The following is a 19,734-nucleotide window of genomic DNA, read 5'->3' as shown; positions in this document are numbered from 1 at the left end:
AGTAAAGTTCTAAAAAAAATCAAGGAATATTTATTTAAAAAAACTTAAGATATAAAACGCTGCAGTTTAACTATTTTTAAGTAATTTTACAAATAGAATTTATTAAACGCAGCAAAAACTTGGTAATACCTTGAACTTACTCAAAAACTTACTTTTCAATGACTATTTCGTACCATTTGTAAGCAATGAACCTACGAGTTGTACGAATGGTGAATATTGCGATGTCTGAAAGGAATTTTCATCCAAAAATCAGTTTCCTGAATACAGTTCTGGAATATGATCGTTCCCAACATATATGTACATAATTTCGATGAAATCCCGGCAATATGACATAAAGTGTTCCAGGGTTTCACTGTACATTCCGCCTGATCTACGTCTGAATTTATTCGTCCAATTTTGTATAATTGTTGCCCTAAACCTATGTCTACGTACATATCATACTAACCTCGAATAAATATATATTCGAAGAAGGCTCTTCATTCTCGTTCGGATCACACTATGGGGTTTCAATTATCCTATCCACCTTTTCGTTATACCAAGAAGGCGTTTGGGATTCTCAAGTTAACTTCCTCAAGGTACTTTCCCTGTCTAGTAATGTCATTTACTCTTGTATTGTAGATTAACTCCAAGTGGCGTGGTACCTATGTATGTACTATATGATGCAGATCTTACGACTATGAGAATATTCTGTTATGGGTCTCTTACAGTCTAATGCGGTCTTAAATTTAATATTATAAGCTCTTATTGATCTAATTACCATATGGCTGTATAAAAATATCATAAGCTCTCATGGCTTCATATTCAATACAATCCATTTTACACATTCCGTGATAGCACGGACTTTCGCCTGGTATCTAGTGATGTTAGTTCTGGTTTTCAATTTAGAGTCGATTCGTCTCAAAGGTTGGAAGTCATTAGTGCAACAACCTATTCTCACAGGAATTTGCTCTAATATTCCGCTTGACCACGACCGGTATGAGAATTAACATCCAATATATTCGTTTCCTGTAACCGGCATTGATCAATTAATCGCTTAAAGATAAGAACCATTCTGCTGAGAACACTTCCCCCTATTTTATATGTTTTTCGATTAGAAGGATTTTCAGCAATATTAAGATAAGGGTATCCGACGGATCCCGAAGAAATACACCTAGGCCACTATCGAACCTGTTGTGCGCTCCTTTTAATGGAAAATTGGTAACAACAAACAACTTCGTCCAATGTTCAGAAACTCTGTTTCAGGAAGTAGTTCCTAAGAATTATGTCCGGAATAATATAATTTAGAGCCATCAGTGTAGCAACGGATTTCTACGGTTATTTGCTCTAATATTCCACTTGAACATGATATTCTATCTGGGATCAGTGTTTTGAAGTTTCCAATATATTCTGTGCCTGGTATGCAATCGGGCATGTCCGATGATTGCGTATAGCATTCCAATGTGCCCAGTATACGTCGAACACTATAACCACTTTTGGCCATTTCGCATAAAGTTATGAGCCGTTTGGCTGTAAGTGCCGCATCATATCTTATATATGTATGTGTCAATGGGTTGACGTAGTACTAATGGCACCACTTCTACTTAAGCAGCATGTACGTTGCACTCCCTGTACTAGTTTGATAGCATGAAACAATATGAATTCTGTTGAGATGGCAACAGCACCGAGTACCAGATTATATGGTACTCTTGTTAGACCCTATGTCAAATCATTCCAAGGAAAGGCCGAGGATACATTTGATCATCACCAGTTTATAGTGCCGACTAGAGACTAGAGGAATTGGTAGCACCTCTTTTCCCCGGGATATTGCAATAACACCAAGGTAACATGCCCCAGGGGGAAGCAGACAGGGGTATGTCCTTTTTCGGTTAGGGTCCTTAGGAAACTTTTAATCGTGGTTATCTAGCGCAAAGGGGACAAAATGCCTAAGGGTTGGATAAGAGTATCGGTGTGCACGTTATTGAAGGCGCCTTCGATGTCAATGCATATCGATGTCAATGCATATCGCTCCTACAGCTTGCTATTGAAGGAGTCATTTATATAGTGGATAACTTCGTTTAACGCGATTTCCACCGATCCTCCCTTTACATTAGTTGTCCGTTATTCTGATTTTATTCCTGTTCGACAATTTGATTTTCATGTCTCTTAAACCACATATGTACATCTAAAAAACTGAAAGTTTAAGTGCAATGTTATTTGCTTAAGAGAATCTAAATACTTTAAGCTTTAATATGTTCTATATTTTCACATCAAAACTAAAGTTATAACTTAAAAACTTTATTATCGATTTCCGTCATTCTGTCGATATTTGCAACACCTTCCTCATCCATTACATTGACCTTCATAATAAATAAAACCTTAATATGGTCACCAATTGTATTTGATCTTATTTTGTTTTTAAGTATTTATTGAATTATTAAAATAAACCAATTAAATTATTGAACATAACTAAAAGAGACAATTAAAGTAAAAAATTGTGTTTTTTTTAGGTGTGGTACTGCTAATAACTGGAAAATACAAAATTGTACTGAAACCTAAGAATCAATTCAAAGTATCTACTTTGACAATTAATTATTTTTAATTAATATTTTTAATGTACATTAGAAAACTGTTAAGTGTAATTAAATATTAATACAGTTAATAATTTAGAAATTCCGACTGTAAACAGGAAGGTGAGGTTTGTTTATTAGATTTAGGGCACCCGAACCATATTCTCCTTATAATATTGAAAAATTTCTAACACTTAATTATTAAATTTTGAATTAATATTTAAACGAACATATAAACATTAAAATAAGTTATTATTGTATCTAACATAAAATACATACATGTTTCTTAAACTAACTTATAAAATGTGTAACAAATGTATTTTTAATATAAAACGCCTATAATAAGTTGTTTAAAACAACGGTTCCCAAATGGGGGTCCGCGGACCCCTAGTGGTCCGTAGTAAAATCCTAGGGGGTCCGCAAAGACGAACGAAAAAAACATGAATAAACAATATTCTTTTATATGTATGTACAAATATCTCCAATTTTTGTGCAATAATCCTAAATTTTTTGGTGACTTTTTGAATTTTATTTTTTCGGTTGTTTATCAGGAAGAAGCTAGGCCGTACAAATTTATTGCATAACTTTTATAAAGTAAAGTATTGCGTGATTTGTAATTTTTATTTCCTGTATATGTACTGAAATAATGGTTTTTATTTCAGACAAATAATACTCTGCCTTACAATTAAATTAATTTCGGAGTATGAAGTTCAATTCAAAGACAAGCTTATTATAGATTTAGGTTTATCAAATTGTAAGCAAAAGTGTTCTTGTTTGAAAGGACTAAAATTATATATTTTCAAAACAGAGGTGACTCTTTATGCATCTCTTTATAAATATTCCAATCCGACGTGATACACAGATTTTAACTTGATTTTGTCGACCAATACATATTATTAAATTAACATCAGAAAATCCATAGCGTTTCGCGTAAATATGTAGCCAAAAACCATGAAGTAAAATAATTCGTTGGTATTTTAAAATTCAAATTTAAGTTCCAAATTCACAGTACTTTAACAAAGAGTTTAAATCATATATTATGCGGATAACGCATTCCGCAACAACGTAGAAGAAGTTCAACTTTCTTATATTATTTTCCCGAAAACTTAGCTCACTTACTCAGTTCACCCTTTGCAATCGCAACAAATTTTTGAAACGTAACTCCTTAAGCACATGTGACAATATTTGATATTGATATTTTCGCTAACTTGAAGAAAAATGAACATGAAAGATCTCACAATCATAAAATGAAACATCATGTTAACATATCAACAAAGAAGTCATTCTATCTTCAAAACATGCAATTGAAAACCTATCTGAAATATTATATATTCTCAATGTACGGGAATATTTTATAGATATGACATCTCTACATTTATTAGTCCTAGGGATTAATGGACTAGGTCAATTTTCGGATGGACAATTATTTAGAACAATAGAATATCAAAATATGTATGGGGGTCCGCGAAATTAAATAAGTTCTTCAAGGGGTCCGCGAAGTAAAAATCGGTGGGAACCGCTGGTTTAAATAAAGACTTAGCTTAAGTAACAAGCATTTTTCGAATCAATTATTATTGGGGGTGTTTAAAACACCTGCGCATGTTCTAAAAATCCTATATGTACACATATTTATGATTGTTTTGAAACTTGAAACAAACAAGAATAATTAAATTAAACTATTTATAATAGTTCAACATGTATAATTAAAATGTATATAAGTAATAAAATTAGTGATAAAACAATTATAGAATAACATTTGTAATTATGCATAATATTTTTTTTATTAACACTACACCAAAGAGAGTTGAAAAGAGAACTCTAATGAGAGAGATACAGTTTGTACGTGTACGTGCTGTTTTTTTATACCCTACACCACTATAGTGGAGAGCGTATTATGCGTTTGTAATAATAATATTGGTCCTACACCCACCTTAAAGTATACCAATCGGCTGAGAATCACTTTCTCAACCGATTTAGCTACGTCCGTCCGTCCGTCCGTCTGTGTGTTCATGTAAACCGTTTGAGCACTCAACAGGTCGCACATACTCTTCTTTTGACTCAAGGGCGAAGCTTATTGAAAATGGTTAAAATCGGTGCATTATTTCGTATAGCCACCATATAACCGTACCCTTCGAATAGGGCATTTGAGCTCATAAATATGTTAAATGTTCTTTTATCACTCCAAAAATCAAAAGTCAAAACTTAGTTTTATACTCATAAGTCTTAATGAGACTGCTCATTCTCGTAATGATCGGGCCTTATTTGACCCTATCCCCATACTAAGTCCCCTTCAGAAAATGTCTTGATGACCAGAATTCACTTATAAAGACTAAAATACGATGATATTCTGCATTAATAACTGAGAGGATCATATTAACCCCCTGACCCCATATAACCTCTATTTTAGAAAATCCCTTTTTTGTCAACAATTTGTTAAAATATTTCTGAATTAAGATAAAAATGAAATTAAATACTTATTACAAAAAAAAAATAATCAAAAATTTTAACATAATGATTGGTGACATAGGTCGGCCATGCCCGACTATAAAAAAAAATTTCATCAAATTATTTTAAAAATTGCGACCTGTAGCGTACGCACAAAGTTTACATGGACACACAGACGGACGGACTGATGGATATACATAGCTTAATCGACTATGAAAGTGATACATTACGGAGGGTGTAGAATCTATATTTTTGGCTGTTACAGATATCAGCACAAACATATAATACCCTCCCTACTATTGTAGGTGTAGGGTTCTACAAATCGACTTTCGAATAATCGAACAATCGACTTTTTGTCGAAAAAAGTCGATTTTGTAAATAAAAGTCGAAAAAAGTCAAAAAGTCGGTCAAAGTCGAAAAGAGCCGGAATAAGTCGAAAATAGTAGGAAAAGTCAAAAATAGTCGAAAATTTTAGAAATGTGGAAAGAAAGTCAAAAACTTTAAAATAGTCGGAAAAACTCGAAAAAAGTCAAAAAATAGTCGAAAAAAGTCGAAAAGTCGACCATTTACAAAATACTAAAATCGAAAAGTTTAAAAGCCGATTTTAGTTAAATGAAAAAAGTCGAAAAATCGACATTTCATAAAATGCAAAAAGTCTTTTAACTAAATGCAAAAAGTCGAAAGGTCGACTTTTCGGTTCAACTATAGAACCCTAGTGTAGGGTATAAAAACTTACAAACAATGATCAGTTCGACTAATGATATTTCTTATTTTTCAGCTTAAACTATTTTGTGTTTTCTTCGTGTTTGTAGAATGGAACCACATTTTCACTCTCGTCAGTTGGTGGACTCCGGCAGCAACGATAAATCCCAAACACGGAATGTCCGTATAATAAGATGAAATCACAATACCGTAAGTTCCACTTATAACCGCCTGAGTTATTCACGTTCCCTTTGGATTTGTTGTTGAGGACTTATGACCAGTTTTCCCATTTCAGTATTTACATAAAAAGGGGAAGTTTTGGAATTAATACCTTGCATTGATTGATAAACCGTTCTGCACCCTTGGAATAGGAAAACTATCGGGAAGCAAATGTATTCAGAAGCCGTAGATTAATCGAATTTCTGATATTTGTAGCACAAAATGTATGGTTCCACACCGACTTTAAAGACTTTGGGTTAGTGTTTATTTCTGAATTTCAAATTGGTACAGATGTCGCTTTTGAAAATCCGACATGATGTCTTAACAATTACAAGTTTCACAATAAAATTCTTAGAACTTAGGTGCATAATTTATCTAGGTCCCAATAATATATAACATATATTTTTTATAGTTTTTCATATATATATATGAGGTCCTATTACTACGTGATAGCCAGTAGTGTTCTACTGATAAAACCTATTTTTCGACTCATTTTGCTGCAAAAACCTTCAGATTTTCTAAAATCGTTTCACAGTGGTTTAGAAACTTTTATTTTTGAAGCTGAGGTGTTTTCGAGTTGATTGTCAGTTGGTCGAGGATGATATGGGGGCCTGTGAGTAGCCCCTCAAAGTTGCAACATATACAAAGTGCCGTATTTTTTTAGGTATTTTCCAAAAAAAGTCCCCATATTCTTTCTTCAATAGGAAAAAATTTTCTTCAGGACTTTATAGAAGTTTTATATTATCCGGAAAGAGAACTTAATGTAGAAGCGTGCAAAATTAAACTTGGCTCATTTATGCGGACACTGCCCCCACCAGCCCTATCTAAACTTGATCAATTTTGAAAAAAATATTTGGATTTGAATAAAAATAATTAAAAATGCAAAGTACCGATACTTACAACGGTTCCATATTTATATAGCCATATATGTTCCATAAATATGTACAAAGTATTTTTATTATCACTCTGTAAGTAACGTCACAGTGAGCACTTTTATCAAAAAACCAATTTTTTATACCCTCCACCACCATCAGTGGTGATAGAGGGTATATATAACTTTGTCATTCCGTGTGTAACACCAAGAAATATTCATCTGAGACCCAACAAAGTATATATATTCTTGGACCTTATGAAATTCTGAGTCGATTTAGCTATGTCCGTCTGTCCGTCCGTCCGTCTGTCTGTATAAAACATTCTCACGTTAACACGAAGCAATAAAAATTAACGAAATTCACCCAAAATATTTGTTATTGTCCTAGGCAGTTTAGTATTGAAAATGAGCAAAATCGGCTCACACCGGGAAAAGTTATGAATCAACATTTGAAACAACCTCGAAAAAAATAAGCATTTTTTACACATTCTGATGTAATTTTCTCGAAAACTATGAAAGATAATTCCATGAAAATCAGTACACATTCGTTTCTACACAAGAGCTTGACTCCTGCTGAAAATTGCCAGAATCGGTCCACAATTTCATATACCTCCATACAAAAGTACATATTCCCGGAAAATGGGTTTTTTGTTCATAACTTCCGCCACAATGTCGAAATCTTTACAAAATTTTACAAATTAAAATCGTATGTCAATAGAATTCATTCAGAGAAAAAATTTTCTGGATCGGTCCATAATTGGACATAGCTCCCATACAAGGTCTCCTCCGGAAAATAACTTAAACGCAAATAATTCATTCCTAAATCAAGTTATCTATATAAAATTTGGTACAAGTATGGCCCCACATACAGAAGTATTACTGTGAAATTTTTTTTCCGATCGGTCCATAATTGGTCATAGCTCCCATACAAGGTCCCCTCCCGAAAATCACTTAAACGCGCATAACTCATTACTAACATAAGACATCCATATAAAATTTGGTACAAGTATTACCCATATGCACAGAAATATTATTGTGAAATTTTTTTCCGATCGGTCCATTATTGGTCATAGCTCCCATACAAGGTCCCCTCCCGAAAATCATTTAAACGCGCATAACTCATTACAAAATTAAGATATGCATATAAAATTTGGTACATGTATTACTCTCACATACAGAAATATTACTATGTAATTTTTTTCCGATCGGTCCATAGTTGGTCATAGCTCCCATACAAGGTCCCTTCCAGAAAATCACTTAAACGCGCATAACTCATTACTAAATTGAGATATCCATAAAAAATTTGGTACAAGCATTGCTCATATGCACAGAAATATTATTGTAAATTTTTTTTTCTATCGGTCCAACCTTGGTCATAACTCCCATGCAAGGTTCCCTCCCGAAAATCACATAAACGCACATAACTCATTACAAAATATTGATATCCATACATTTAGCACAAATATTGCTCTTATATACATAAATTACACTATAAAATTGCTTTACGATCGGTCCATACTTGGTCATAGCTCTCATACTAGACCCCCTCCATATTTGATCAATTAGAAAAGTATTAATATAAAAGTAGCTGGTGGAGGGTATTTAAGATTCGGCTCAGCCGAATGTAGCACTCTAACTTGTTTGGTACACATTTTTTCCGTTTTAGGAATTTCGATATTTGTGTATGGAAAATGAGATAACTGGTAACGGTATTATTTTAGAAAGACTTGGATCTATATATGCCCAAAATTTTGTTCTAATATCTTTATCCGTCCAAATTTACATTAATTCAAATTTCGTATTTGTGATTTTAAAAAATGTCAATATTGTTCTAATAAAACATCCGTTATATTATATATCTATCTATTAAAGTTTAATACCTAAGTTATTAAGTTTTCAATGATATCAAATACTTGTATAGAAACTATAAATTTAATCTCCGGAAAGTTCCCAAACTTATACTCCTTTTGATATTTTAAATGGTTTTTTATGATTTGGCTACTCAAACTGGGAAAGGTATTAACCGCAACCCCTATTCTTGCTTTTTCACCGTGTAAATGTTGTGGGTCAAACAGCTGTCTATGTCAAAAATGTCCGATTTTGTATTAAACAATTTATAATTTTGTTTAGAGTAAATATCGAAAACTTTAAAGCATATGCCGCGAAAACTTTTTTAAAGCTTGGGAAAAAGTGTTAGACTTTTTCAATTCGGATTGGGCCGACTTCAAATTTAACAAATGAGAGCGTTATATTCGGCTGTGCCGAATTAATTATTTGAAGTGGATCTTATAGGGGGTAAGGTCAATTATGGACCGATCCACATAAAATTTGGTTAAGAGATTTTGGTTCACAACGAACTTACTTGGTTCGAATTTCATCGATTTACTCGTATTTTTAAGCCAGTAATTATCTTTTAAGTAATTTTTTGAAGGGGACCTTATATGGGGTGTAGGGTCAATTATGGACCAATCCACATAAAGTTTGATAGAGAGATTTTGGCTTCAATTAAACTTATGTGTGTCGAATTTCATCACTATACTCGTATTTTTAAGCCAGTAATGAGCGTTAAAGTCTTTTTCTGAAGGGGACTTTTAATGGGGGGTAGGGTCAACTATGGACCGATCCACATAAAACTAGATAGCGAGATTTTGGCTTCATTGAAACTTATGTGTGTCGAATTTCATCACTATACTCGTATTTTTCAGCGTTAAAGTCATTTTCTGTAGGGGACCTTATATAGCGGGTAGGGTCAATTATGGACCGATCCTCATAAAATTTGGTAAGGAGATTTTGGATCATATGAAACTTATTTATGTAGAATTTCATAGCTATACTCATACTTTTAAAACAGATATGTCCTTTAAAGCTGTTTTTCGGGGGTCCACTTGTATGGGGGCTATCGCAAAACGTAGACCGATATTGCCCATTTTCAATACCAAATAAACCCTACCTATAGAGAATATTTGTGGAAAATTTCAACTCCCTAGCTCACTCCGTTCGGACTCTATCGTGTTTTCAACAAACAGGCGGACAGACATAACTAGATCGTCTTAGAATTTAATAAGGACCCAGAATATACATACTTCTGTGGGTCTATGACCAATATTTCGATGTGTTACAAACGGAATGACAAAATCAATATACCCCCCATCTATTTTGATGCTGGGTATAAAAAAATTTTTTAAAAGTTATAATCCTAATAGACATACTTAGTTTATTTCCTATTTTTGATAATAATTCTTAATTATTTGGTAATAAATAATATTTAAATCTAATTTAAAATCAAATTGAATAAAAAGCAACTAACTATTAAGTACTTAGTACAAGTTAGTACGTTTAATACAGTTGTTAACTATATACAGATCTATCGATACGATTTGAAATTTTTAAACGGTTTAGCCATTCAATGTATGTTTTCCGAGCGAGTAGTATCCATCCATCTATATGTCGGCTGAATGCAGGTGTCAGTAATTAAATTGTTTTCGTTTTGTATCTTTAGCATACAAATTAATTGCGTGCATTTGGTCGGTCTATCAAAATGTTTAATTTTATTTAATGTATTTAGCTATTTGTTTGTAAAGGAGTGTTTGAGTCTATAGACATGTTGATCAATATAAATTATTTAATTCGCATTAAAAATGTTATGATTTTAAGAAATGTAACCGCAATTGTAATGCAGTCTAAATGTCGTAATGTATAATAATCAGGAAAATTATTTATTTAAAACAATTTAGTTGGATAAATAATAAAAATTAATATGTTTAGCTTAATAAAATAAGTTAGTTGGTAACCAATATTCATTCGTCAACTGAAGGCAATTTAAGTAATAACATTTTGGCATTAAGTTGTCAACAGTTTTGATCGTTAGTTTTTACTCTTGATATCTTTTAAATCTGAATTATTTTCTACTTTAAGTGGACAATTCTGTAAAATCTTAATTAACCTAAAGTTTTAATTTCTAATTAATAAACAACTGTTTAAGAATTCTTTAAAGTACCACTTATGGAAAAACAGGCTTTAAGTTGTTAAATAATTTTTAATTTTCAATTTACGCTACTTATTAAATTAATTTAATCTAAATGATCAATGATTTTTATCACTTTAAGTGCAACAAGTAAATACAAGTTTAATTGAAAGCAAGTGTTTCAGAATTTTAAAACAACTACACTGTAGTTACTATAAGTAGTAACTAACAAATGTTTGATTGCTGTAATTATAGATTCATGAATTCATAAACCATGTTAAATTGTTTCCAATACAACTGATAACAACAATTTAATTTGAAGAGTTAATTGTTATTGGTAACGGTCAAAGTCAATTGGTTTTTTAAAAGTCACTATTGGACTTTTAATTTGGGGGACAAGATTAAATATATGTATACCAAAAATAAGACGACATATTGCCTATATCTCGTATACTTTAGTTCCTTTAAAATGTGTAGAACTGTTAGCCTATGATATGCAAAAAGAATTTCTAATTTTAACCTTCCATCAATGAATTTTTACCTCAAAGGTCAGCAGAAGTTTCATATTACTGCTTTCAAGATGTAATTATTTCTTCTATATTGATAATCCGACTTTTCACAAGAATGACGAAAAGTCCTGAATACATTAAACTCTGTTTACTATTCAAGAAGATACCGGTGACCGCGAAGCTAAGTGCATAAAAGTAATCCTTAACGGGCTATTAAAATGGAGAGGATTTGATCATCACGGCACATCAGTGCTGGGCGCTATGTTTAGAAGAACGAAATAGGCTTCGTGCCTTGATCCAACTTTATAAAAGCGTGATAAAGCGAATTCTAACTTATGCTTTAATAAGTGTTATATAAAACCTTTATAGTTTAACGCACATGTTGCTTAGTTATATGTGGGGCCATAAGCATTACGTCAACAAAGGCCTTAAAACGTTATGGACATTCTCGCTATTGAAACATATATAAGGTACTTACAGCCGAACGGTTCTTAAATTAAGGCGAATTGACCAAAGGGGGTAATTTAAGACTATTCAGAAACATAGAACGTGTCCGATTGCATACAAGATACAACAGACAGAATATTATGGCCAGGGGGACATTAGAGGTAATGTTCTATACGGATGCCTTTAAACAGGGAGACAAATTGTCCTGGAATTCTTCATTGAAAAACAGAAACAGAGGGATATTACCATCTGCCTTAAGTATCATAATACTGGCGGTGTTATGAAACATAACACTGAAACTCTGAAATATATTCTTTGTCGTTGTCAGGCTTTTATCGAAATGGGATCCTAATAGCTTGTGAGCGATATTTTTTAGATATAACATTCTTCACGAACATCACACAGTGTTATAGAATTATAAAAAGAGGAAAATAATTCTGTAACTTCTAAACGGTTTATCGGATTCTAATTAAATTGCACATACATAGGAAGTGCAATTTAAGAGGAAGTGTTGACGAGTTTAGGTTTTGAATTTGAAACTCATGGATCTACCTGAGGCGTAGTCAGAGATCAGTAAAGTAGGACACTTCAGGTATGTTAAATCTTTTAAAACGATCTTATTTCTTCGTTTGATTCCTATTAAATATTCATAAAATCACTTATATAGTATTTTTTACCGACCATACTCGAGTTTTTTGATAACAACGCGTCCCAAGATGTCCCACTTTGCGGACCTCTTATCAACACTTCCACTTAACGTATGTATGTGACTTAAAAAAAACCCCCACAAGATGAAGACGAACGAGATCAAATCGCACTATACTTCTTATTTCTTGTGCTGAATCTTCAATGCGCCATGAGCTAGCATGTAAACCTGCCATTTTAAAACCACATATCATTGATTTTCATATCATCCAATTTAGGCCAAAAGAAATTGGTAATCATGCCGCCAGATGATGCCCCAAATATTTATATTTTCCATATGAAGAATTAAATTGAAAATTTTTTATTTTTAACATCGCACAGTAGTAAAAACATAAAAAAGAAGGAAATAATTATATAATTCTAATTGATTAGTTCGATAATTATTACAAATTTAACAAAATTTCCTTTCCATTGATATATAACACATCCAACTTGTCCTTTTCACATGTAAAATAAACGGCGGAATATTTAAGATCTTATCGTAAAATTGTTACAGCAAATATTAATATTACGTATACGCCACATGAAGCAATTTTACCAGGAGATGTCAAATGTTACTCGATGCATTTTACATGTGAAATGGACAAAGTGGATTAGAAGATATGGATAAGATTTTTTCAAAAACGTATGAAACAGTTAGAATTGAAAAAAAATATGATATCAAAATGTAAAATTGTTACAACAAAAATGAATATTACGTATACGTCACATATTGTTTGCATGCTTAAGAAGCATTTCAGTTAGTTAGTTAGTTAGTTAGTTAGTTAGTTAGTTAGTAGTTAGTAGTTAGTTAGTTAGTTAGTAGTAGTTAGTAGTTAGTTAGTTAGTAGTTAGTTAGTTAGTTAGTTAGTTAGTTAGTTAGTTAGTTAGTTAGTTAGTTAGTTAGTTAGTTAGTTAGTTAGTTAGTTAGTTAGTAGTTAGTTAGTTAGTTAGTTAGTTAGTTAGTTAGTTAGTTAGTTAGTTAGTAGTTAGTTAGTTAGTAGTTAGTTAGTAGTTAGTTAGTTAGTAGTTAGTTAGTTAGTTAGTTAGTAGTTAGTTAGTTAGTTAGTTAGTTAGTTAGTTAGTTAGTTAGTTAGTTAGTTAGTTAGTTAGTTAGTAGTTAGTTAGTTAGTTAGTTAGTTAGTTAGTTAGTTAGTTAGTTAGTTAGTTAGTTAGTTAGTTAGTTAGTTAGTTAGTTAGTTAGTTAGTTAGTTAGTAGTTAGTTAGTTAGTTAGTTAGTTAGTTAGTTAGTTAGTTAGTTAGTTAGTTAGTTAGTTAGTTAGTTAGTTAGTTAGTTAGTTAGTTAGTTAGTTAGTTAGTTAGTTAGTAGTTAGTTAGTTAGTTAGTTAGTTAGTAGTTAGTTAGTTAGTTAGTTAGTTAGTTAGTTAGTTAGTTAGTTAGTTAGTTAGTTAGTTAGTTAGTTAGTTAGTTAGTTAGTTAGTTAGTTAGTTAGTTAGTTAGTTAGTTAGTTAGTTAGTTAGTTAGTTAGTTAGTTAGTAGTTAGTTAGTTAGTTAGTTAGTTAGTTAGTTAGTTAGTTAGTTAGTTAGTTAGTTAGTTAGTTAGTTAGTTAGTTAGTTAGTTAGTTAGTTAGTAGTTAGTTAGTTAGTTAGTTAGTTAGTTAGTTAGTTAGTTAGTTAGTTAGTTAGTTAGTTAGTTAGTTAGTTAGTTAGTTAGTTAGTTAGTTAGTTAGTTAGTTAGTTAGTTAGTTAGTTAGTTAGTAGTTAGTTAGTAGTTAGTTAGTTAGTTAGTTAGTAGTTAGTTAGTTAGTTAGTTAGTAGTTAGTTAGTTAGTAGTAGTTAGTTAGTTAGTTAGTTAGTTAGTTAGTTAGTTAGTTAGTTAGTTAATTAGTTAGTTAGTTAGTTTGAAAGGATAATGTATATGCGCTTCAGGTGGGAAACAAACAAGGAAACTCCGTGCTACCAGACTGGAACACTTACTACTAACCTATCGGAGGTCACACTAAAGGGTTGCAGTTTTTATAGTACTTTTTTGTTTACTCAAAACAAGTTCTTATTTTTGTATCCAAATTACATATTAACAGATAACATCTAAAAATTTTGGAAAAAATGTTTATTCCTATACATCACAATAGCCAGCAAGGAATTAAGAACACCGTGCAACATGATACTTAGGGCGCTACCAAATAAATTTATCATATAACGCCTGTTAGTGATTTTACACTTATGAAAATATTTCTTATAGTGTTATGTGCGAAATATGTGCATTAAATAAATTCCTCAAGAATAGGAAATCCGTAAAATACAAATACTTTTGTACACTTAAAGACGTCGGAATTCAATATTTCTCTATGTTATACAAATATAAAATGACAAATACACAGACTCTCGAGCACAATTACTTCGTTTGTAATTATGGTGAAGGTTATTAAAAAAATAATTGCAACAAAATATGAACTTTGTTAATAGTTTACAATAATAATAACATTAAATAAATATTATTTTTATTTGTTATAAGCATTTGTAAAGTGGAAAATATTCCCGGTAGGTCGTAAAGGCTTATTCAAAGACACCAAAATTTAGGTTTCTTATAGACACTTAAGTGACGAAGGACTTCATGTAATTAAAATATAAAAACTTCGAGTCAACTAGTTAATTAGACATTTGAGAATAGTACTCTCTAAAAGGGATACCTTGACTTTGTAAAACTGCTGGGTTATGATGTTAGCTGGTCTGGATTTCAGTTTAAGTGTCTGCTTTTGTTTTTCTTGCTTTTTGGTGTGGCCAAAATGTAAGTTTAATATGTACAACTGCCACACACAGAAATTGCTGCACAGCTACATACAACTTTAAGCTTGAATCATTTAATAATTTTTTGTATAAAAGTTGGCACAATTTCGTTAACAAAATCAGAATCAAATCAAAAAGCGTTCATTGAACACTACTTTGAGTTCACTTAAAAAAGTTTTTCTTCATTTTCCAACCTCTACTCCTTCAATCCTTTCAACAACATGAAGGTATATTTGCAAAAACAATTTTTTATGGAAAATAAAGGATATATTGCGGGTTGCTGTAAAGCAAACTTAAAATTATGTGGAAAATTTAAATAAAAACCAAGTGCATATTAAGTTGATATAAAAAAGTTTTCATATAAATAATTCACACGAATTTTTAGTTCGTTTTACAAAGACCTAATTCATTCACATAATCTGGATTAACTACAACAAATCTCCTAAACAGTTTTAAATTTAAAATTCAATTTATTTTTTTAACAGTTCGTATTTGCCGTAGTCTTGTTGGCCCTTGCTGTTGGTGTTCAATCATCATTGATCGGTGTTGGTCCATGGGGAGCACCATGGGGTGTAGCTCCATGGGGTGCCGCCCCTTGGGCAGGTCATGCCGCCATTGATCACAGTGGTTGGGCTGCTCCTTTAGCCGCTCATGGCCCATGGGGAGGTATTCCCGGAATTGCTCTAGCTCAAGGTCCTGCTCTTGGTCATGCTGGTCTTGGACTCGGTCTAGCTCATGGAGGTCCTGGTGTTTATGTTGCTAAGACTCGTGGTGCTGTACACACTGCTCCTTTGGCTGGTCATATTGCCTCCGCCACTTCCGTTAATGTGGCCCCCGCTCCCGGTACTCATTAAGTAAAGAACGATCCCATATAGCACATTCAAACCATCCAATAATAGCGTCATAGTCCCAAAACAATTTCTATATCCCTCCAACCGACAAAATCTATAATATAGCACACACTCTACCATCACCACCACCCCTCCCCATTACGTTCCCCAGCAAATACTGGTAAACTGATGACAAATAGTTTAGAATATTTAGTCCAACAACAATCAAGATGAATTCTTACTGGCACATTTTCAGCAACATTACGAGTAATTAGATTTAATCTGAACTTTTTGTTATCTATCTGTAACTGTATCTATATCTCTTTTCTATAACTGTCTTTGTCTGTATCTATCATACTCTTTAACTGTAAATATTGTAAACAGCAACATAAATCTACAAAAAAAATCAATAAAAAATAGATCATTGATCTAGAGGTGATCAAAATTTTACATATAAATAAAATATGTAAAATAAAATGTACATAGTATGTTTGTGTTATTATTTAGAGATAAGAAGGACTTAATCAAGTAATCTAATGTGAGTAAAAACTTAAATCAGAGACAGTACAGGAATTTTTATATTTAAACTAGTAAGAAATTATAGTCGGGCGAGGCCGACCATATAATACCCTACACCTTTGACAAAAATATAATGTGATTTATTTGCCATAATAAAGCATTTAAATTGAATTGTACCTTGCCTCAGATATACATAAGCCGTTTATTGTTGAATAAAATTGTGGACATTTAAGTGAAATTTTGATAGGGGCTTTACATAGGGGCTAGGGTCATATGAGGACCTATTATTATGGAATTCGTGAGGGTCATCAAATCTTGTATAGAACTTGGTTTTTGCAGCTTTTTATCGAGATATGAGTATATTAAACATAATTATGAACTTAAAAGCCCTATTCGGCGGGTTCAGTTGTATTTTCAACAGGCTTCGTTTATGGTACCATAGAAGATCATGTGCCAAATTTCATTGAATTATCTCCAAAATTTCGACCTGTAGGTTGATTACAAAGTTTAAAAGCCCTATTCCGGGAGTTCAGTCGTATGGAGGCTAGGTCAAATAATTGACCGATGTTAACCATTTTAAATAGACTTTGTCTACGCTACCATGAAAGATCATGTGCCCAATTTCATTGAATTATCTCCAAAATTGCGACCTGTAGTTTGATTACAAGTTTTAAAAGCCCTATTCGGGGGTTTAGTTGTATGGGGGCTAGGTGAAATAATGGACCGATGTTAACCATTTTCAATAGGCTTCGTCTACGATACTATAAAAGATCATGTGCCAAATTTCATTGAATTATCTCCAAAATTGCGACTTGTAGTTTGATTATAAGGTTTACAAGCCCTATTGGGGGGTTCAGTTGTATGGGGGCTAGGTGAAATAATGGAACGATCTTAACCATTTTCAATAGGCTTCGTTCCTGGGACAATAGAAGATCATGTACCAAATTTCATTGAATTATCTTCAAAATTGCGACCTGTAGTTTGATTAAAAGGTTTACATGGACGGACGGACAGACGGGCGGACATAGCTAAATCGACTCAAAAAATGATTCTGAGCCGATTGGTATACTTTAAGGTGGGTATATGACCAATATTATTGTGCGTTACAAACATCAGCACAAACCCAATATACCCTCCCCACTGAAGTGGTGTAGGTTATAAAGAGAACAGTGTGTACAGTAAAGTACGCAAACAGTAATTTATTTCAAATGAATTTCGTCAAATACTTAACGGAACTTATAAATTTAGTTTGAACTTCAGGAATATTTTATTCTTGTCTGATCCTGATTTTGTTTATAAGCCCTTTAACCATTATCATTATCCCTTAAGTAATTTGGGCCCCAACAAGTTCTACGTCTACTTGTTCCATTGGCACACTTCAACAGTATGAAGTCGAAGTGCTTTACGTGAGCTGCTGCCATGTTGATCTTATTTCACGATGATCTTTTTTACCCACCAAAGCCTCTTTGTGTATCTTACACGCGGGTGGAAATTTTTTTACATGTTACTGCCGGTCCATTTACAATCACTTTGCTCAAGTACTCGAGGAATCTAATCTCTAACCATTGCTGCCCGTTGCTTAACTCCGAGTTGTAAAAACATCACTTCCGTTTACAACCAAGCAGATGGGATGACCTTTGTTGATTCGGCAACAGCAACAGCCGAGGACTTTGTTCTTACTTACAGAGAACACACTGTGATAAATTTGGTATGAACAGAGATTTCCCTGAACATACCTGGAAAAGGAAGGAAAATTCAATGGTATCACCTATTACCATTCAACATAGCACACTTCTCATTCATCCATAAAGAACAACATCCGACACAATCACTCTAGGTATACAGGCGGGGGAAGACCCGTATACTCCTACATTCATCCTGTATCATATACATTCAACACCAACTCATTTCCAACACTTAGTCCCACAGCCACTCCTCTGTGGGGAATCTGTTGACTTCGGCAATAGCACTGAACTTATTCCGAATTATAGATTTCACCGTGCATCAGTCTTTTAACCGACATTCTCTTCCCGCGAATTTGGGTTTAAACCAAACAACTGGCCAGCCAGGAGAAAGTCCTGCGGTTCGACCCCATGGCAAATTATTCCAAGGAAAGGCTAGAATACATTTGATCGACAGACTGGAGGCAAATGGTAGTACCTCTTTTCCCCGGGATTGCAATCACACCAAGATCAAGGTTACATGCCACCGGAAGGAGTATGGACACCAAATTAACAAGCAGAGACGACAGTAAAATTCTGGAACACTTTCTTTACCATTGCTAGATTTTCATCGAAATCGAATATCTTACTCACCAGTTCACAATTCTATGACAATTGTAAGGAATGGCGCCAGAAATACTCCCTTCTTACTATTTAAAACAATTATATTCGCTAAAAAATTGAACCCAACACTCATGTGTGGATCAGAGATTCAAAGTCTATTCAGAAAATGACTTTAACGCTCTAAACTGGCTTAGAAATTTCAGTATAACAATGAAATGGGGAAAAAACATATTTTACCACAGAGCTGTCTAGTGTCTTTGGGTATGATTGGGTCTTTTAAACTTCTAATGAAGATCTTCACAGGGAGAAGGAAATCAACACTTAAAGGTTAATAAAAGCTAGAGAATGTAATAGATAAACGCTTGGGCTCTTGATCGGCTAAAGACTATTTATGTGATAATACACGATTATGGAGTTTTTTGGGATTTTTTTTAAATTTTTACTCATAATTTTTCCCCATGTAAATCGATTTTGTTAATCGATTTTGCTTAAGAATCTTTTAGCCAAATTTTATTTATTTATTTTCGTTTTTACGAGAGCGTGTTTTTACACAGACAGACGGACGGACAGACAGACAGGCATGGTCACTAAATTTCATAAGGATCAAGAATATATGTATATATTTTTTGGGCCTCAGATGAATATTTCTTAGCGTTACATAAGGAATGACAAAGTTATATATACCCTCTATCACCACTGATGGTGGTGGAAGTTATAACAGGTAAAACCCATAGTATATATGTTTAATTGAGCCTTTCAAGATTTAATATTATAAAAAAATTAAAAAGTACCCGTTGAAGAACGAACAAGTACCAAAGAGTTCCCTTATATGTATAGATTTTCATTCCATCAGGATCCTATATGTCTGATTTCTAAGTTTCCGTTGAAAGTTCCAGTTAAATGACGAAAAAGTATCATCAAGTTATGTTTTATAGATTTTTATTCCACCAGGATTCCAGATATGT

The 19,734-nt window shown here is 32.8% G+C and overlaps 1 protein-coding gene across 1 annotated transcript; it reads left to right on the top strand.

Annotated features, from left to right (window-relative positions):
- The first annotated feature begins 15,253 nt into the window (after positions 1 to 15,253).
- Positions 15,254 to 16,450, top strand: LOC119605544 (adult cuticle protein 1-like). Its single transcript, XM_037958731.1, has 2 exons — positions 15,254 to 15,362; positions 15,621 to 16,450. Exons 1-2 carry the CDS (start codon positions 15,357 to 15,359, stop codon positions 15,987 to 15,989), a joined length of 375 nt encoding a protein of 124 aa, XP_037814659.1. The 5' UTR covers positions 15,254 to 15,356; the 3' UTR covers positions 15,990 to 16,450.
- Positions 16,451 to 19,734: the final 3,284 nt, after the last annotated feature.

Source organism: Lucilia sericata, unplaced genomic scaffold (assembly GCF_015586225.1).
Source record: "Lucilia sericata isolate MDLA Ls3-8-SP2 unplaced genomic scaffold, ASM1558622v1 Contig000495F_arrow, whole genome shotgun sequence".
Taxonomy (NCBI): Eukaryota; Metazoa; Arthropoda; class Insecta; order Diptera; family Calliphoridae; genus Lucilia; species Lucilia sericata.
Note: the sequence above shows the minus strand (reverse complement) of the source record. Positions and strands in the feature narration are given on the sequence as shown.